This window comes from Xenia sp. Carnegie-2017, unplaced genomic scaffold (assembly GCF_021976095.1).
Source record: "Xenia sp. Carnegie-2017 unplaced genomic scaffold, XeniaSp_v1 HiC_scaffold_17, whole genome shotgun sequence".
NCBI lineage: Eukaryota > Metazoa > Cnidaria > Anthozoa > Malacalcyonacea > Xeniidae > Xenia > Xenia sp. Carnegie-2017.
The window spans coordinates 248,430-269,953 of NW_025813479.1; the positions used below are offsets into that span (position 1 = coordinate 248,430).

The window sequence follows — 21,524 nt, forward strand, 5'->3', positions numbered from 1 at the left end:
ATTGCAACAAAGCGCCTGGAAACGAGGCTGGTGCTACAGAGAACAAATAATCAACGAAAAACTTGGGACAATTTTGACTTAAACCTACTTTACGTTAGATGAATAGACTGATTCAAACATGCTCCTTAACAAAGATATGAAAGATAAAACCGCATTCTACACAAGTTAAGCCTTTATTTTAATCCTTACTTAATAATCTGATAATCCTCTTTGTCTCAGAGGTTAGCTATCTCAACTTTGAATAATGTGCTCCCGTGCTTTGATAAATAAACCCACTCCGACCGACAGAGACATTCTACAATGTCTTTATTGTCATCTATTAAAAACGCTAGACGACTGTACAGTTATGCAGCGGTATTTTCTTTGACATCTGTGTCAGATAGCACCGTGCAAAGGGACGTTTTTCGACGCGTAAGTGACATTCTTGTTGAATAGGAAATCATGCTAAGATTCATATCATCCTTCATGGGTTTAAAACGGCATAAGAAAAGTTTGAACGCCGACCGGAAATTCTTATTGAACACAGCGTATATTATGGGATTGACACAGCTGTTCAGGGGGGGAAGAACGCGTAAAAACGTAAAGAACACGAACTTATGGGCTTTGGGCTTGTTTTCACGGAATTTCTTAGTGCTTTCGGGATCCCACAAGCCGATTAAAAGCAAAATGAAGACAGGCAACCACGATATTACAAACGCGCCAATCACCAGAGCGACCATTTTTGTTGCTTTCGTTTCACGAAAGAAACTCTTTTTCTCTTGATCGCGATTCGGGTTCAAAGCAGCAACAGCTTTTGCTTGCGTTATGGCAACCTTGAGGATGACAGTATAGGCGGTGATTATGATCAAAAGCGGTACAAAAAAAGCGATCACTATGGAAACAGTGTAGTATATTGGTTCGGTGTGCTGGCAAACATCATTTACTCCGTTAACATAGGCCTGTACACCAAGTTCCTTCGGGTTTGTCCAGTCCAACAAAACGAGGCAGCCCCAGACGATACAAAAGAGCCAAATAGCAGTGATAACACGAAAAACACGACTGTTTGTCACAATATCACGATAGCGAAGAGGCATCGTGATTGCTATTAGACGGTCTATCGATATCGCGGCAAGATTTGCAATGGAGGCAAAGGCGCAGGTGGCGTCCATAGCAAGCCAAAAACCACACGCTGGCAGACTTAAACACCAAAACCCGTTGTGAATGTTAACATGTATTGTCAAAGGGAGCGTTGTCGCAGCTATGAGCAGATCAGCGATGGCCAGCGACACGATGAAATAGTTGGTTACTTGTTGAAGTTTTCTGTAACGTACAACCACTAAGATGACAAGCAAGTTACCACAAACCGTCAAAAAAAATATAACGATTAAATAGACCGTGGTAATGATCCATTCCGTGGACGCTTGCTTGCCGCAAGTATTGCTCTGACTTGTCGAATTGTTTGAATCCATGGTTTGCCACGCAACGAGAGGTCCCAGAGTTGGCACTAAAGTGGAGAAAAACCAGAAGGCCTGTTAGTTTGGAAAGGTTTGTCACTCTAGGTCATTTACAAGCAGGCTTAATCACCTGAGATTAATCCTGTTCAACATAACACAAACGTAAAATTCCAGATGTATTTTTACATGCAGAAAAACATTTCCCCTTTATCAAAGTACCTTGCGCTATTTGTCTACTTGATGTAGGTAATGCACTTAAAGACACAAAATTACTCTAATCTTGTTGGGAAAAAAACAACAGCAACTCTTTTCATAATCTGACCATTCAAGAGCAAGATATTTATGTTGAATTAGCTACATAACACTTCCAAACCTCAAAATTTGTCGATGGCTTGATTTTCTTTTCAGTCAATCGTTCCCCGTTCGGCTTATTCCACAGTCTTGAGTCTTTGAGTCATCTACAGACCCTGTGTGTGTTCGTGCGTTTAAGATAGCGTCTCGTATACTGAACGGCAATTTAAAAGATGATGACGTTGAGTGATGTTAATTCAAAAATGGAAATGATTTGGATTCCTTGCAATCTGTTTTCTCGACGTCAGGTCTCAACCTCACCTTGAAGGATTAGCTGCTGTTCTAGATAAACTTTCTCCTTGCACGATTTCTATCCTCCCGTCGTAGGAATCGAATCAATAAATCACCCGCCATCAATTAAATGCTTCCATTAATATTTAAAATAGTGAGAAAAAACAGCAGACATGAATTTTTTCGTTTTTACACCATTCGCCCTATCTTTGAACAGCGGATTCCAATAGGGTCGGCGAATAACCAAAATAGGATATCAATAACACAAAATATGTTCTTCAATTCTTCATGAAATCTTCAAACAGCGTCGATATTCGGTGCAAACATATTCGCATTAACAACTCGGTCCAATTAATTGCACAAAATGATAAACGAGCAATTTCGAATTCTCATTAGAGCGCTCGTGTGTGGCCAGCGAACAACCAAACGCAAAGCTGATCGGAGTCACAGCAAAGAGAGGAAAATAGAAAACAGATAACCTTATTTTTTACAATCTTGTTGAATTGTTTGATTCGTATCTGTCGACACCGTTTAGCATCGCAACATGATCAATAGGAAATGATTTTCTATTACGAATTTCCAAGATACTCAAATGACAAATTGTACAAAGCTTCGTTGGGCCAAGAGAAAGTTTTGAGATAACCTGCGAAAATATCAATTACGAATACATCAACCCACCAATGAACACATGACAAAGACGCTCCACTAATCCGTAGGCACTTTAAATTGACGTAAGGGTGTCAAAGACAGAAATCAGTCGTCCTTAAAAAAAATTGCAGATTCTCTAAAATTACCTTTCGTTGAAAGAATTATGCAGCTTTGTTTGCGTTACTTAAAATGGTTTTTCATGCAAATGTAATTTTAGCTGTCAAATGAATACAAACAAACTAGAATTGCTGTCTATAACCGTTTTACAAAGAAATATACGACAAGAACGCTGTAAAATAGCTAAACACAGCCTGAATCGACAGGAACGGACAGCTTATACAAAAAGTACACTGTGTTGATTGAAATACAATTTTTTGTCGAAAGGGATTATTTCTGACAAAGAGCACCGCTAGTGCTTCTTTTCGAGACAAGACAATTGCTCTCAAATTGCTTTTTCTGTTGCCATGGAAATGATGGAATACAGACATGTGAATTTGTAATTTCAATAAAAAAGAGGCAGATTGGACGACTGAAATAAACTCACATCAACAAACATTTGTTCATCGAAGCTTAGTGATTGTCAAATTCCACTTTCAGTTTTAACTTTAACTGACGCAATTAATGATTATCTTAACGAATACGGCTTCAGTCGAAGAGAGCAAGTTTTGCTGTACTAACAAACGAAGACTGAACAACAATAGGCTAATCTTGTAATTCAATTAAATGATGGCAAAGCCGCAAAATGCGACTAATACGATATAGTTGTTTGTAGACGTTAAGTGAACAATGATGAACTTTAAAAGAAAACCAGATGACTCTAATCACAAAAAATAGCATTAAATAATACATTTTATTCATGTTTGGAATATGGAATTTGCACAAAGCCATTATCGTTTCATGGAGTGAAAAAGTGTTTGAAATCCTTGTTGCATTTCTTTTTCAGTTTTTCTTAAGGAGTTTATGTCCTTGTTTTCTTAAAATATTTCATTTCATTTTTTATGAAGTGTATCACTGCTTTTCCAAAGTAGTTCATCTACTTTTTCTTAAAGTATTTCTCTGTTTCCTCATGTATTCATGTTCTCTGTTTCCTAAGGATATTCATGTTCTCTGTTTCCTAAGGTATTCATGTTCTCTGTTTCCTAAGATATTCATGTTCTCTGTTTCCTAAGGTATTCATGTTCTCTGTTTCCTAATGTATTCATGTTCTCTGTTTCCTAAGATATTCATGTTCTCTGTTTCCTAAGGTATTCATGTTCTCTGTTTCCTAAGATATTCATGTTCTCTGTTTCCTAAGATATTCATGTTCTCTGTTTCCTAAGATATTCATGTTCTCTGTTTCCTAAGGATATTCATGTTCTCTGTTTCCTAAGATATTCATGTTCTCTGTTTCCTAAGGATATTCATGTTCTCTGTTTCTTAAGATATTCATGTTCTCTGTTTCCTAAGACATTCATGTTCTCTGTTTCCTAAGACATTCATCTTAGTTTGGAACATGAATCCAATTAAGAGCACGAACTAATCTTGTCTTTCTTTAAACATCTTTAAACTAGCAACTAGGAGACGACAGATTGTAGACCAAGTTTGGGTGGCGTTGATATTTAAAGCCTAATACACATCATGAGACCTTTTAATATTGTATAGATAAGATCTTTGTTTGCCTGTTATCAACTCAGCTGCCATAGCAGCCAGAAATTATTAAAAACAAACTTCTTGGATTTTCATGAAGATTCGTGCGTTTATGCTGATGTGTTTGCCATACGTTTTATACAACAACGCAATGACTTTATTTTCATTAAACTTATTCAGAGGAAAAGATTTATTAAATCCCGTTATAACACAGTAAATTTTGCGCTACTTTTGCTCGTCTGCATTTTGTAGATTTTGTGCAAAGGTTCCGATATTTGTTATCAAGTTCTCATACCATGCTTATATGTTTGGTGGTATTTTTTAAGGCAGTCAAAAAAATTTCCGGTAAACTCGCCTCGGTCTAAAGCGTAGTGCAAACTAGCAAGTCTGATTCTTTGTTTTAATTCATTCAAATCCAATTGCCAAGAAATTATGCTCGATAAATATTGCAAAACGTCACGGAAGAAATTGAAATTTTATACATTTATTTACCATGTGTATGTATAAGTTCAATTGATCACAGTTTGCAGTTAGCTTCGGGCACTTGGAGATAGTAGGAATACCTGGGATCTCAACATATGACACTCGTGTCAATTGTTAGCGGCTCTGATCACAGATTTGCAAAATGATTATGGATGTAGGTTGTCAGAAACGTGTATTTACAACTACGAATCTTTGAAAGCACTTCAGAATAATAAGTAAAAAAGTTATAGCCGACAAAAATTGATTGTAAAGGGAAATAGTCGTTTATTTCTTATCGCGAAACGCTTAATATGCTAAAACATTAAAAATGATCACTTTTCCAGACTACAGGAGAAAATCTCGATATATAATCGTAGTGATAGATGTACAGCTGAAGAAGTAATTTCAAAATACCAGAAAACAAATAATTGGACGACACGCTGTTTTGTGTAGCACAGTATACTTGATATTTGAGTGAAGATTTCACTGGATTGAAATTACGGGATTTTTTGAGCTACGAATTCAGTGCTTCAAGCCTTCTTCAGAATGCAAAAGATACGTGATGAAATAACAAATATTCTAAAGCATCCGATTACTATTTAATAGACGTATTAAGATAATTGTATGGTATTAAATAAAACACTCTCTGTATGAAAGTAAAGAGCATTCGGTAATACGAAAATCTGTCTTTTATTCATATACTAAAACATCTAATGCTGCGCGCCACTGAACGTCACAGAGGCAGATAAAAACACGGTTTATTTAAAAGCAGATAAAGATTCATCATCTTTGTCTGTTGTGATTATATTAATGAAATACTGGAAGATCGATAATTCATATGCGTTGTTGATTTGTAACATAACTGTGCTTAAAAGACGAGAGATAAAATCTCGTGGGAGAATTTTAACCATAACAAGACGCGTGACGAATAATTAAATAAAAAAAAATCATCAAGTTCCTTCGTCGTTCTCTGTGTTGTGTATGTGAAGAAAAAATTATTTAGTTTTGAAATTTCGTCAATACATAATCACGAGGAAGAGTTTTAGCGAGTGAGGCTGAGGAACTTAGAAACTAGGACCTGCGGGACAACATGAAGGATGAAAGGGAATGATGAAGATTTGCAAACAGAAAACCGCGCATCGTTTTCATCACGGCTACTCATTTGTTACACAGAACAATAGAAATTCCTACGTTAGTCACAATAAATTATAGCAATCAAACTTGAAGACAGCTACATTCACGAAAATATTTTTGGTTATCGATTTTAAAGAATAATGGCAAACAGATTATATTTGTCCGTCCATCAGCTTCAACGCTAGTTGCAGCAGTCTTCATACAGCAGAAACATCTGCCATGACAACAGCCGAAATTACTCGAATCAAATTAGTCATAATAGCGACCGAAACATCGTAATTAACAAAGCAATTAGGGATTAATTGGCGGAAAATTAATTAGCCATAAATCAATTCGCCACAGCATCTCATAAACGTGTCAGTAACTTTGGCTGATTTCGTTTTGAAGATGAGGATATTTAAGTAGAAGATGTACACAGGCAAACTGCTGTGAATCGATGTTTTAGCGCGTGTTCACTTTTATTCAAAAGCCAATTCGCATGTTCACATATGAAACATTGTATTTTAAATGAGGACACTAGATTTCAAAAGCGCATTTCGATTAACCGTCGAACTTTGCATTAGCAATCGCCAATAATAGGCTCCCTTGATAAATTATTAAAATTCATAAAAATATTCGAGAACTATGTCAATTAGCTCCCGCCATTGATGTTAAAATGTGATTAATATTCCATACTGTTTCATGCATTATGCAGCGTTAAACCATTAAATATTTGGTTACTTACTGTAATGGAAGCTAAAATTTACATCAACTTTGCATGTGATTAAGGTTGGGTGTGGTCTTTGCTGATTTACATCAGCATTAACCAATCAAATTGCACGATTTATCATTTGCTGATTTACATCAGCATTAACCAATCAAACTGCACGATTTATCATTTGCTGATTTACATCAGCATTAACCAATCAAACTGCACGATTTATCATTTGCTGATTTACATCAGCATTAACCAATCAAATTGCATGATTTATCATTTGCTGCTTTACATCAGCATTAACCAATCAAATTGCATGATTTAAAGTCTCTCTCATTAAAATATTTCCATGATCTGCTTATTGATCACAGAAACTTTGATTGAAGACAACAAGAATGTTAGAATGTGATGCTATACAACAGCAAACAGGTTCCTAACACCTGTATTATAAAGCAGACGTTACAAATGAGTTGTATTTTGTACCTGAACATTTGATTTTGATGTCATTGCTTGTCCTTGCATCTTTAGTTTAAACTCTGACATGTAACTGATGTCTTTCTAGGTAGAAAATTCATAGATGATTCAAAAATTCATGTCAATTGAGAATTCAGCATAAATCAAAACAATTCACAACAGTCGATATTTAATTCAACAATACTAGACCCCCAACTTTGTTTCACAGAAAAATTTGCAAGTTCATTCTAAATATTTTATGCCAATGTCAAATAAACCACAGATTTACGTAAATGATATGTAATCACGGGGGAGGTATTGATAAAATTTATTTACAAAGAACTTTATATAATTTTCGATTGTCACGAAATGTTTCACACATTTACTCACGGACATATTTCGTAGTCGTGAACATTAAATATCAAAGCAACTTTGCCATGTAAAAGATGTCTTGCTTACCTTCATTCATATATACGGACATTTACTGCACGGAAGTAATGAAGCTGTTTGAAACTGGAAAGCCCGCCAATTGTGTGGGCAGTCATAATTTCAAATATTCAGAAATCTGTAGTCATTATCAGCCATAAGACAAAGAAGAAGGAATTACAGAGAAATCTAGAACGTAAACAGTGCAAATTCGGCTAACAAAACTAACTTTAAAACCTTTTATAATAACGACATATTTGTGTTTGTGGACTGAGGATTTTCTTCAGTCCTCCCCCCGTGATAGTAAGTACGTCACATCCCTCCCCCCGGCATCATAATTTAACCTTATTAAAAGTCAATATGGACGTCTGCGAAGATCAACAAAAACAAAGAAGGTTTTATCGTTATGCCGCGGCATCGTCGGTCGTTTAACTTTGTGCCAATATTTTAAACTTTTCCTGTTTTAAATTACATGTTCTATGTATACATCGACATATTTTTATCGCGGCGTAAAGAAGAAAGAATTTTTAGATGAATTTCCGTATTCCTTGTTTCGTGCTTCAAATGCAATGTCCTCTGGGCAGACTGATTCAAATAGTACAGTAAATGACGATACATACGTATGGTCTAATGGGAATTTTTGCTTTCGACCAAAAGAGAGCGAGAAAAACACGATAGTGCAGAGTGGAGGTATCATGGCACAGATTGTATATTATGGTAAGGACGTAGGGTCACGGAAATGCCCTGTTTTTCTTGAAAATATTTTGGGAAGAGAGATTTATGTTATGACGAAGTAGTATAGAAATGTTTTAGGTCTTTCAATTAAAATTCTGATCACGCTGAAATGATGAAGACTGGAGTATCTCACTCATGAAGACACAAGACTGGAGTACATTAGGACTCAAGTTTCAACATCAGATCACTCCTGATGAAGACACTAGACTTAAGAAGTCATCAGCATCAGATCACCTGATGAAGACATTAGACTAAGAACTAAAGATTCAACATCAGATCACTTCTGATGAAGACACTAGACTGGAGTATATAACTCAAGTTTCAACATCAGATCACTCCTGATGAAGACATTAGACTGGAGTATATAAGAACTAAAGATTCAACATCAGATCACTTCTGATGAAGACACTAGACTGGAGTATATAAAAACTCAAGTTTTAACATCAGATCACTCCTGATGAAGACATTAGACTGGAGTATATAAGAACTCAAGTTTCAACATCAGATCACTTCTGATGAAGACACTAGACTGGAGTATATAAGAACTCAAGTTTCAACATCAGATCACTCCTGATGAAGACATTAGACTGGAGTATATAAGAACTCAAGATTCAACATCAGATCACTTCTGATGAAGACACTAGACTGGAGTATATAAAAACTCAAGTTTCAACATCAGATCACTCCTGATGAAGACATTAGACTGGAGTATATAGGACTCAAGTTTCAACATCAGATCACTCTGATGAAGACATTAGACGACTCAAGTTTCAACATCAGATCACTCCTGATGAAGACATTAGACTGGAGTATATGACTCAAGTTTCAACATCAGATCACTGATGAAGACATTAGTGTATAAGAACTCAAGTTTCAACATCAGATCACTTCTGATGAAGACACTAGACTGGAGTATATAAGGACTCAAGTTTCAACATCAGATCACTCCTGATGAAGACATTAGACTGGAGTGTATAAGAACTCAAGTTTCAACATCAGATCACTTTTGATAAGAATATTTAAATTTGTAAAGTCATTAGAAATTCTCATAATATAAACAACCATTTACTTTCTCTTTCTCATAAAGCCTCAGAATCCCGTCTTCGTGGGAAGATACGTCGAATCGAGAATGCTCTGGAGGCGGACCCAGTTGATGTGAAAACATTAGGTTACTTAGCAACAACCGGTGATGGTTTGATAAATAATGACATCCGTACAAAGGTCTGGCCAAAATTACTTCAAGTCAATATCTACAACATTACCAAGGCAACTGGAGGTTCAAAGAAACGAAAAAAACAATGTAAAGATTAATAAATATTAAACTTAAACGAGGGCCATTAAATCAGATACAATCATGTTTATTTTTCTTGGTTTCCACATTGATTAAAATTAAAATCTTAGCACATTAATCTCATGGTGTTTAGGTCATCAAGGAAGGCTTATGTTGACATTTTATTTCAGTAAACATTTATCAACAATCAAAGCATAACATGAAGTATAGCGTTTTAAATCTATAAACACATACCATTGACTATGTATTACGAAGGAACTGCTTACTTTATGGGTCTACAATTGAGTGGCTAGCGATGTATTTAGTCCGTATAGGGAACTATGTCTCTTTTTGACTCTGCAAAATCAATATTTAATAACAAGCAAAGATTTTGTAGTTATTTACTTAGCACTATCAAACTTGCCTGCAAGGTCGCGCTATTTTCTTATAATACGTTTCGTTTCAGCACTTGAAGAGGAGGAAATGTTCAGAAAAAACAAATATTGGAATCAAGTTCATTTAGACGTCAAGCGCTCGCAACGTCGCTTTCCTCCAGGTATTTATATGGATAACATAGTACACAGTAGTACACAACGTCGCTTTCCTCTAGGTCTTTATATGGATAACATAGTACATAGTAGTACACAACGTCGCTTTCCTCTAGGTATTTATATGGATAACATAGTACATAGTAGTACACAACGTCGCTTTCCTCTAGGTATTTATATGGATAACATAGTACATAGTAGTACAAAACGTCGCTTTCCTCTAGGTATTTATATGGATAAAATAGTACATAGTAGTACACTATGTCGCTTTCCTCTAGGTGTATGGCTACGCATATGGACAACATAGTACATACCAGCTAGTACTTTTGTTGCTATATTGTCATCCCTTTATATTGTTTTATGTTATCGTTCTTTTCTTGAAAAACAAAACAACCCGTTTAGATCTACGACTTTCAAAACGAAGAGCCATGCAACGACAGGTTATAAACATAATCATGAGAGTTCTGTGTCGTCATCCTGACTTACATTATTATCAGGTAAGCTCACCTCGAACATGTACCCTTTCTAGAAAATAACGAGATCACTGTGGGATTTTTGTTGAGGTCGTTTAATCGAAGTTTCAACCACTAATTTCTTTTAAATATTCAGGGCTACCATGATATAGCTGTCACTTTATTACTGGTCAACGGAGAAGATTTAGCGACGGTTCTGCTCGAGAAAATATCCTTGCATTACTTAAGGTTCTTTGATGTTTTGTCGTAGTTCTTCACAATCTTCAATTCCACAAGAAAACTGATAAATGACTTTGATAATTTAAGAGATTTCATGGATCGTAACATGGAACGGACGAGTCAAATGCTTTCATTCATCCACTCCATAATTGAAGAGGCCGACGGTGAACTTGAGCTGTTTTTGAGACGGTGAGCATTGTACTCAACTGTTGGTTCGTGGAGGATTCTGTTTGTAAATATCTGTTGCTTAAAAAGTCGATTCCTACTGACTTTCGATATTGTGTCGTGAAATTTGAATTCAAAGTGTTTTAATCAATCTTTTTCTTTCTTTCTACAGATCCGATGTTGGTCACATGTTCGCGTTGAGTTGGTTCATCACGTGGTTTGCTCACGTCATCAACGATCCCGTTTCCATTTACCGGATATTTGATTTGTTCCTTGGTACGCATCCACTGATGCCAATCTACCTGGGAGCTGCTGTAAGAATCGGGAGGACTGGGTTCTATATTTTTGTTTATTTAACACATTAACAAAGCTACTTTCATCTTATGTTGCTTTGCACATTGGGGGTTTTGTAAACACAAAGGTTTCATTTATTTTATTCTTGAAACAGTTGAGCAATAATAGTTTCATTTGCTTTTGTTGTCGTGTAAGGTCAAGAAGAAATAATTAGTATATTTACTCATAGTATACACAACAGCGGTTACTTCAAATAATGTAAGCATTTTGACTCAACGTTTCGACTTAATTTAGTCATCATGTCTATTCAGTCATTGTCATTTCTGATGGTGACTTAATAAAATCGAAACGTTGAACCAAAATGCTTACTTTATATGGAGTAACCGTTGTTCTGTATTTTATTGAAATACTCAATCCTGAAAATATTACTTATAGTACATTTCATATGTGACCTAAGTACAGCCACTATGGCATGATTTCGTGAAAAATTGATTAAAAACAACCTGCCTTAGTTGAACTAGACTATATATCATGGTTTAATCGAGTGCAAGTCAAGTATTCTGTTTTCAAATTTTATTCGAAAATTACTTTTTAAATTGTGAAAAATAATTAGTGACTAGTGACTAGTAATGCATTACCGCAACGTTTCCGAAATCTTGTTTGTATTGTCATCATTTTACAGTCGAACTTTTGGATAGCTCACGGTGCTAAAAACTGAGTTGATTTTTCGTTTCTGATCTTCTCATTAAAGAATATTAACATTGAGTGATACCTTATATCAATACGAAAGCTCACCACAGTTTTTTTGACAGATTCTTCCGTCTTCTTTCAGCTCGTTATATATTTTCGTCAAGAACTGTTGACCTGTGACTGCGAAATGAGTTCTGTTCATCATTTTCTATGTTCATTACCGACGCATATTCCGTCCAATTTGGAAGCGCTTGTTGAAAAAGCCCACAGTCTCTTCAAACGCTATTCACCGCAAAAGCTGAATTCTGCTTACAAGAGATGCCTCAGAGAAAGGTGATTGTTACAAAGCCAATGCTTACTGTCTTGAATCAATAACTTCCATCGTCTTTCGTTAAGTTTCTTTGAATTGATTTCATTTAGCTTCACGTATTAGCCAACATAGCTAATGTAATATCTTTGTCGTAAAATTTAATTTCTTTCCTAAGTCTTTCAAAATACCTTTAGGACAACCAAAGCAAGCATATTCATGATTAGCTGCTCACACGCTGCCAGAAAAGAAAGCTTAAAATATTATTATAAAAATACCTATATATTAAAACATCTGTTGGACAACCAAACCAAGTAGATTCATGATTAGTTGCTCACATTAGCTGCCAGAAAAGAAAGCTTAAAATATTATTATGAAAATACCTATATATTAAAACATCTGTTGGACAACCAAACCAAGTAGATTCACGAATAGTTGCTCACACAAGCTGCCTCAAAAGAAAGTTTGAAATACGTTTGCGAACATGATGATTTCAATCATTTTTCCAGCTCAGCCGTAAATGCTCATGACGAGTTTGTGAAACAGTTATTGAGACAACGTCCCGACAGTGTTCTGCGCGAAAGAAAACGGTTAGGTATAGATCAAACCACGGAAGGATTACAAAGTGATTATATCAGCTATGATCCTTCGGGAGTGTTTGCAAAATATGCATTTTGGGCGTTGTCCGCTGGCTTAGCAACTATGATGTTTGTCGTCACAACAACAGCCAAGAGATGGACTTGATTATTGTCGACAAATTTTTTAACATTTTTGAATGATGAACGCGATGTCATCAAGTTTGCGCATGCTCAGTATAGTGTCTTGAAAGTATAGCCCCGCCCCCCGCCCCCTAACGAAAGATCTGGTGGAACCAAAGTTTACGGTGTTGAGAAGAAGAAACAAAGTTTTGTGATAAATAAAGAATTGTAAATGACTGATGATGAAAGATTGGCTTTCATTTTTCCACTGACAGATTAAAATTTGATTTGGTTCTCCGTATACAGAACTCATTTTAGTTCGCAACTAATTTAGCTGTAGTAATATGTAGTAATAGTGTGTATTTTATATTTGATTTAAATTATCTGAAATATATATTTTGCGCTTCTAAATTTTTCTCGATGATTGTCGATGCAAATAGTTGTGGATTTTGGCTTCGTCCGTTTTTATTTTATTCACAAAAAAAATCACCAGAAAAAGAAGTCTTTCAGCGTCAATATCTCGTGTGTGACTTTCAATTTGTGCAGGACGGTTAACTACGCAAAGAAAAAGTTTACTTGCCATTACTTTTGTAATCAAAAAAATGCTTGATTCCCGAAACTCACACAAGTATAATTATCTGAAAACAGATCTATTTGAAGAAACGAATAAAAGCTCAATATATACACAAGTTTAACTGCTCTTTTTTATTTCTTAAATCGCGTTCAAATATTTCAAAGCAAGCAAAAAATCAAAAATAGTTATGTACACAAGATTTAAAGCATTTTTGTTAAAGATTTTCATAGTATACAAAGTTTACGATACTGTAAATATAATTTAAGGTGATTTTGTTCAGTTATTTGTAGATTTTTTGTTTATTATTACAAATATATAAAATATTGACAAGTATTTACATTTTACAAAGGAAAAAAAATCAATAAAAGCAAAAAGTTCGTGAATTTACATCTTATACACATATTTCAAAATTGACCGCTACGAACCTGCTTTATTTTTGCATGAACGTAAGCAATGATACTTTGATAATTTTCGAAAATACAACACACCACATTTGGTAGATTGTAAATTGAATGTTGTTTTTCATTCATGCTATGTTTAAGCAGACTTTCTCATTTCTCATCTCACTGCTTAAAAAAATTATCATACTTTTCTTAAGCCATTACTATATACAATGTTACTGTTCAATAAAGTAGAAAGTTGAAATTCTTTACATAGAAGAACGAGAGAGGGACCTTGCCTTAAATTGTCTGCTCTCCATGTATACAATAAGCGCCATATAAACGTTGATGAGTTCTCAAACCATAACCTTAAACAGGTAGGAGTATATTTTCAACGCTCGCCTTCTTATCGACTAAAGTACTTTACTAGCCGTACTCTATAGTTGCTATAAGGACGACGATGTTTCATTTTCACAGGCTAAATTACCATTGACATCGATTTCATTGGTTTTTTCAACCATTGACATGTTTAAGTTTGTCTTGAGCAATTCTTTGCATGAAGTTCTCACATTCACGGTTGCGTTAACGGTAATTTTCTGATTGATTGACTCCGAGTACAGACTGTCATTTGTGCTTGAATTCGTGCTCAGAGTTGACGAAAGTTGTTTTTTCCTCAACTGAACGCCGGCCACGTCATTTGTATTGACCTTTGACGTCAGTTTCTCGCTATCCCTTTTCCCGCTTCTTTTAACAATTTAAATCCCTTGGTGTACCTTACATTACTTATCTTACTCCTTGAAGTTCTTGTACTTCTTCTTATTTTCTTCTCTTGGTGTTTTTTGTTCGATCCCTTTCTCGACACGTGACTCCTAACTTTGCTTTTACGATCTTTGGTGTGTCCTTCTGGACTTCTTGCCCAGCTTATCGAGTCCAAAGGCTTTCTGTGCAATCTTGCTGTGTTTGTGCTTGACCTATGGCTTGTTCTGGGCTTCGACTTTTGTAAGATTTCCCGAGCTTGGCATTTTAAGCCCTTTTCATTTTTTAGCGAAGTTCTAGAATCGTTCCAATTGGAGCTGATGGATTTCTGTAGGTTTTGTTTATTGTGAGTCTTCCGTCTTATCCAGCGATGTTTAAGAGCTTGAGCAGCGGTCAAACGCTTCGCGGGCTCAACAACAAGCAACGATCTAATGAAGGTCTTTGCCTCGTCGGAAACCGCATTCCACGGCTGAAAAGGAAAAGAAGTAGTTGACGTCAGATGTTTACAGATATCATTCATATGAATCGTGAAGCATGTGTAGAAAATCTAATCTTCTTAACTACAGCTATAAAGTCAACATACATTTGTCGTAAACAAAGTTGTTTACAAAGCGATAGGTTTGAACTAGTAGCTAGCATTTGCATGAGCGTTGTATAACCAAAAAAATGGAAGTTCCATCAATGTTTAGAGGATAAATATATTAAATAAAACAAATAATCATACAAGTGTTGAAATATAAGCACAGAAAGCACGATTTATAGCAGTGGAAAGAATTGCAAATGAAAAATAAATGCTTCCAATGATGTTGGGCTCTCGTACAGAAATGACAATTCTTCATCATTGTGTTCCGAAATATTAATCTCCATTATCATCGTATTCAATAAAGGATTAAACAAACCACACAACAAGAGATAAAATTTTAGCATTTCACAATTTATGAAAATCGTTACGACAGAAGAATTGTGGGGGTAGTAAAACCGAAAAATCTTCAATGCAAGCCTATCAGCAATAATACGGAATGGATAGTTCATTAAAGATCCTTTCATTTCATAAAACTGCTTGCTTAAGCCTGACGTATCGCTCAAAGTCCAACATGAAACAAAAGATAAGCTCGTATGAATGAAATACAACAACAAACTTCAGCGAAAATCCAGTTTAATTGTAGTGAGCATCGCACTCAACACTCATTGGTTATCACTTCTGTCCAGATCTCGCGCATGCGCAAATGACTGCAATCATTGATTGCGTAATTGCGAAGAGAAACTTTGTACTTTGATTTATGGGCATTGTTTCAATTCACTCAAAAATCGTTTGCATATGGAAAGCTCATGGTTGATCACGAAACGTTTTGCGGCCTTGTTGAAACTATTTGCTTATGACGCGCTAAAGAAATTAAATCGCACTCACTCATTTTAATGACACCACATTCCACGTGTCCTATTGTTTTAAATCTGTTTTCAAAACACGGTTTTTAATTTGATCTGCTCGCCAATGTGCTGTAATGACCGGTTAAACTGAGTGTCAAGTTCAAAAATTCAAAGTATTTTAATATTTGGTAATTGTGACATAATGTTCTAGAACCAACCTTAAACATGGTTACGAGGGAAAGAAAATAATTTGTAGCTAATATGACCATGCATTAATTAATTAAAGGCCAAAAAGGTTAGTTAATCTCATGGGAAAATAAGTTCGTCGTATATGATGGAGATACTTTTACTCAATTATGAAAGCATTTCAAAGCTGTTGAAAGCAAAAAGAACGCCTTATCTAAACGCGATGCGCTGCCCACACGATCATGCCGAAACTTCTCAAAGAACATTTTGTTTTCAAATTTCACCTTATTGAACAAAGAATTTTATTTCAATATCCGGGAAAATCGATGATTTGTAAAGAATTTGATATATACCCCACTTTCAGCCAAAACACACAAGAAAACAAGAAAAACACTATTTATTTTAAACCGGAATCGATCTGCAGACGTGAAAAGATAGCCTGAAACTGTATAAAATGATTTCGTTTCGGATAAGTTGTCATCCCGATAAGCCAGCCATTTCAGTAACGGAAATTGGGAAAGACAAACTATAATCTTCCTGTGGCGATAGTTCATATTTTGATACACCGACAGCACGAAAAGCAGCAAAAACAAACCGAAAATTACGAGAAACGCGAGAAGGACAATTATTTCATCCATATGACATTGCTTGACCGTTTTCAGAAATATGAAAATTTGCGGAAAGACTTGAATAAACAAACAATACTCGATGAAAACACAAAAATGCCGTCACATTTTTTATGGCTACAAAACGCGTTCACCTGCTGATTTTGTGTAGAAAAACGGAAAAAATACTCAAAGAAAAGTTGTTTTTCGACTTAATAATTGGTACAGTCTGGCAATTAGTCTAGGTTTTTCTAAAACACTGAGAAGTCTTATCTTCAGCCGATTGTTTGTCCGAATTGAGAATCGATAGCGCTTCCCACGAAGATTCAAAAATCTTCTAAAACAAATATAAGTCAGGGCTCTGAGAAATATCTTCCTTTAATTGCGACTAATTTCATAATGTCTATCTTTTATGTAAACAGGGCCTAAAAGTTTCTGCGGCTTCTTAAGTTTCCGAGAATTTGGAGCAAAGTTTAAACCATTTGTGAATAAGCGTCACATAGTCTGGTGATCAGTTTTTTTGAAAAATATGATACATCTGAGTAATAACATGTCCCTTTTGGCAAAATACAGAAAAAATAGTTTCTCATAAAAACACCCACGTTTTAAAGTCTGAAATCTTGCTAAGCACCGTAGAAATTTGAAATGAGGAATTTGTAAATCTAGCCCAGCTTAGCAAGGAACCTGTTCTATGTCAAAACAAGCTCTTTCGTTCTCTACTTCATTTCTCGAATTCTCTGATCTCTGCGGGGTTAAAAATTGCCCAAAGGGGAAGGTTGATGAGTCTAAACACAAACTTGAAACTGAGACATTATTTTTAAGGTTTCCAAAGGACTTCCTGAAGTTTGATGTTTAGTTCTATATAGCTCAGTTATCCCATTGTAAGTCAACGAAAAATTAAATTTCACTGCACATAGTGTGCAAGAATCATCGAGATGTAATCTTATTTGGCCGGCAAAAAATACGACTGGCTTTCATCGACAATAACTTTGGATGCAAAAGATTTCAACCCACGCGCTTCCGGGAATTATTTGGCCAAATTCACTCGAATTTTCAAAGTCAAAAAACAACGGTACATACAAATAGTATTCCTAAAAATCACAACATTAAATGCAATTTGTTCTTATGATGTTGATGCATTCAGCTTCTTACTCTTTTCACATCAACGGTTCTAGCAACAGTCAGCTACAATTAGACTTCCTAAATAACGTCAAATTTGACAAGGTTTTTCTTACATTGATCAACAACCCTTATCTTACAATGAGATATTCGATATAGGAAGTATTTAAGACACTTTCCTAGATGACAACGAAAAAAAATTTGCACGTTTCTTCATTAAAATTGTCTCAGTGGACGCGGCTTTAAATTTCCTGTTTGTATCCAACTTCCATCTCTCACAACTGAAGTTTTACGAGATAAGTTTACAAACAAGAGTATTCTTTGCAAATAACATAAGTTCGACGGTTTTATATACATATGTGCAACAAGAGACGAAAAAAGGATTTGTTCAAGTTAAGGCTGTTAACAGATACATGACAGTATTCAACATTTTAAAGGCAAAGGGGCGAGACTTTAAACATTTTTAAACATAATCGATGGAAATCATTGAACATGCTTAAATCCTAACTTACAAAAAGGATTCAATATATAGTTTTGAGAAGGTGTGCTTAAATTTTCTTCGCCATGTTGTAAAATGAGCGTGTGATATCCTTGTTACATTGTAAGTTCCTCATGGCGAATATTTAGAGGAAATTATTTCATTCGCTTTTGTTTTATGCTCAGGAAATGAAAAAGAATTTTTTCGAAAATTACATTCGCATTTTTTGCAGATACTGACGTCATTATCTTGAGCATCTCGAGCGATTTTAAAAGGTTTCCAACACTGTTTCAACCAGCCTGAATTATATTATTTGTTTCAAAATCAAGCAATAGGTAATACAAGCAACGACAATGTAAATGGTTAAATCAAAGTCGACATATGTTTCATATCGTACATTACTTTAAACGTACTGAAGTGACCTGACGGAAGTTGAATTACCCATTATGCCTTCAGCACATTAAGAAAACAGATTTTTCTTTTCTGTAAGGTTGAACAAAGGTTTCTTTATCGTGTGATGTGTATTGAAACGCTTGATTTGCACGATTTGCAGGTATTTCTTTTTCAACTGGCAACTCAAGAAACACACAAAAACCTATTGATCACGCAAAACTGGCGTTAACTCAATTAGTTATGCAATGATATTATGTTCAGTATTACAGTATGGTACGAGTTAGTCTTTAGCTTGCTCATTCGAACTCGACAGAATTGATGATTCATTTGCCTGCTTATTAAAAAGTCAAGAAATATTGCGTTTATCTTCGTAGCTGTCTCAAGCAACCCTTATATGGAAGGAATGAAGGAATGTTTTGTCTTTTAGATAGACGTCTATACTATGACCAAACGATCGAAAACGCTTTGTGCAATTAGCAAAACCAGTGAAATGTAGAAAACAATTGCGATGAACGGTTTTTCATGATTTTATGATGAAGATATTAATAGTGACAAGTGCATTCTTTAACACGACAAGTTTACTCCCACGCCTTTACAGACAAAATCTTTGAAAAAGCATGCATAGTTTTGTGCAACATTTTTTTCTATGGGGGATCCTTTTTAACACGTACCAAAACATCGGTAAAATTACACGTTAAACATGCTTACCTCCTCTTCAAAAGAGTACTTGCAAAAGCAAATCATTCGCAATGTGGACAGAATGTTTCCATTGAGCGGGAAAGGCAGGCGGCCGCTCAGTACGATGTATGCAATCACACCCATTGACCACATATCAACTGCATTGGTGTAATGCGCGCGAGTGATGACTTCTGGTGCCATGTACTCCACAGTACCACAGTCCGTCTTCATGAGGTAATTTGCAGGATTTTGAGACGAGTCACTCATGGCAGAAAGACCAAAATCCGTAATAATAATCCTCGAATTGCTTCCAGGATGATAGTAAAGGATGTTTTGTGGTTTGAGATCTCGATGGGTGATACCATTGGAGTGCAGGTAGCGTAGACCATCGAGGATCATGTACAGAACATGTGATGCATCGCGTTCATTGAAGTTTCCCAACAGGGAAATCCTGTCCATAAGCTCTCCACCAGTAGCCAAATCCATTACAAGATAAAGCCGGCGTGTTGTTGCGTAAACTTCGTACAAACGAATGACATACTTATGGTTGACTTTCCTCAGGATTTGCAACTCGACTTTTGATTTAGCGCGAATGTCTGGCGTCAGTTCAATCACTTTAATTGCGTAAGGCATTTTGTTGTGTTTGTCCTGAGCTCTAACGACATGACCAAACTCTCCTTTACCGATGGAAGTGAATATTTCATATCGCTCTTTGATGAACTGATTAACATAAACGGCGCGTTTGTCAAGACCTCCATCGGTAACTCTGCTGTAAACTTGCTCAATCTTCGCTTCGTTTTTCCATCTCTCTCGACTGCTGGTTGAGATAGGTTCAATTTGTTTACTACGAGTAACACAACTGCCCATTATTGAGATAGTATCATCGAAGGATGCTTGGGATTTCGGTGGAATGAAAGCTTGTATTATGTGCTCTCATAAAAGCCTTACAAAGATGTATCTACTTTCATGCGCGTGATTTCAACACTTTGTACGCGCTTATTTCCGTATTTGTGAATAATACGACATCGATCGATACGGTCAACACATTTCACCGTCAGAGAGTAAGTGCTAAACTCGAATGCCCAGTGGTTTTATTACAAATTGCTTGGCTACATCACAGTAGGTCATACAGGTCAAAGGTTTCCCAACAATCGACGTTGATTGGAGAAATACTCACCCAAAACTAGCACACACCTACTTTAAACAGAGCTGTAGGGCTGCTTAACACACGTTGCTTTAATTACCGTTCATAATTTATAAACACGAGTTGCTGCTATGTGCGTAAGAACGTGCTGGCGTAGTATTTCGTGTTTATATACCCCTTGAGGTAGTGATTGAAAAATTTAGCATATCCGGATGAGTCGGAAGAAGCGCAACAATGTATCTGTCCTTACGTAACGGCTTCAAAAAATCTCACTGCGTTTTAACAACGTCAAACAAAAGACACCGACGTTGATTTGATCAGCAAGACTTTATGTCTCGCGCAAATGCTTAAAGATAAGATTTTCGTAATGGAAGAATTTGTTGCGCAAATAAAAATGTCGGCAGTTATGATGAGAAGAAAATGCTTTAGGGTGAAAGAGTTCGACTATGTTTTTGAAGCATAGCAGTAACAGAACGTCCCATTTTGCGACAATGCCAAAGTCTTTCTAAAGATACAAATCTAAAAAACAATAGAAAACCGCCATTGTTTTGTCTTTGGCGATTTCCATGATACAGTTTTGGCATAAAAAAATTCTGTATTGTCTAAACGCATTACAATGGTATTTGCTGACGTATGTTTCTGTATAGAGTTACCTGGAAAGAATTTCCATACAGCGGGATGTCACGCAGATTATAAAACAATACGTCTTTGGTAAATGGTCCGCTTCGCAATGGTAGACACTACAATAGGATAATATAAAATGGAATGCGTTGGCTTTGCGATTATCGATTATAATGAAAGTCATAAAGTCAGTGGTTGATGCATATTTTATTAAAAACGGTGGAAATTTTTTTGAGGGCTTAATTGATCAACTACATTTTCCAATAACTATTTTTTTTCCGGAAAGCAAAGATTATGAGAACAGCTAAACAGCAGAGTATGCTGACATGAAAATTTACAAAAAGAAGCTTTGTAAATATATATTG

General features: G+C 35.7%; 3 protein-coding genes across 4 annotated transcripts; 1 reads left to right on the plus strand and 2 right to left on the minus strand.

Moving 5' to 3' along the window:
• Window positions 1-157: 157 nt before the first annotated feature.
• On the minus strand, window positions 158-2,771 carry LOC124437832 (dopamine D2-like receptor). The gene is made up of 2 exons (XM_046987766.1): window positions 1,807-2,771; window positions 158-1,483 (listed from the first exon to the last, which is right to left on the minus strand). Exon 2 carries the CDS (start codon window positions 1,446-1,448, stop codon window positions 345-347), a length of 1,104 nt encoding a protein of 367 aa, XP_046843722.1. The 5' UTR covers window positions 1,449-1,483; window positions 1,807-2,771; the 3' UTR covers window positions 158-344.
• Window positions 2,772-7,789: 5,018 nt separating this feature from the next.
• On the plus strand, window positions 7,790-13,268 carry LOC124437830 (TBC1 domain family member 20-like). 2 transcript variants are annotated; one of them, XM_046987762.1, is made up of 9 exons: window positions 7,790-8,175; window positions 9,281-9,493; window positions 9,930-10,019; window positions 10,414-10,508; window positions 10,621-10,712; window positions 10,791-10,892; window positions 11,041-11,182; window positions 11,995-12,185; window positions 12,669-13,268. In XM_046987762.1, the coding sequence occupies exons 1-9, from the start codon at window positions 7,938-7,940 to the stop codon at window positions 12,901-12,903; spliced, it is 1,398 nt and encodes a 465-aa protein (XP_046843718.1). In that variant the 5' UTR covers window positions 7,790-7,937; the 3' UTR covers window positions 12,904-13,268. The 2 variants fall into 2 exon arrangements, with proteins under 2 accessions (XP_046843718.1, XP_046843719.1); XM_046987763.1 differs by lacking the exon at window positions 12,669-13,268 and adding an exon at window positions 12,357-12,520.
• Window positions 13,269-14,526: 1,258 nt separating this feature from the next.
• LOC124437858 (serine/threonine-protein kinase H1-like) lies at window positions 14,527-20,481 on the minus strand. Its single transcript, XM_046987790.1, has 2 exons — window positions 19,425-20,481; window positions 14,527-15,036 (listed from the first exon to the last, which is right to left on the minus strand). Exons 1-2 carry the CDS (start codon window positions 20,259-20,261, stop codon window positions 14,527-14,529), a joined length of 1,347 nt encoding a protein of 448 aa, XP_046843746.1. The 5' UTR covers window positions 20,262-20,481.
• Window positions 20,482-21,524: the final 1,043 nt, after the last annotated feature.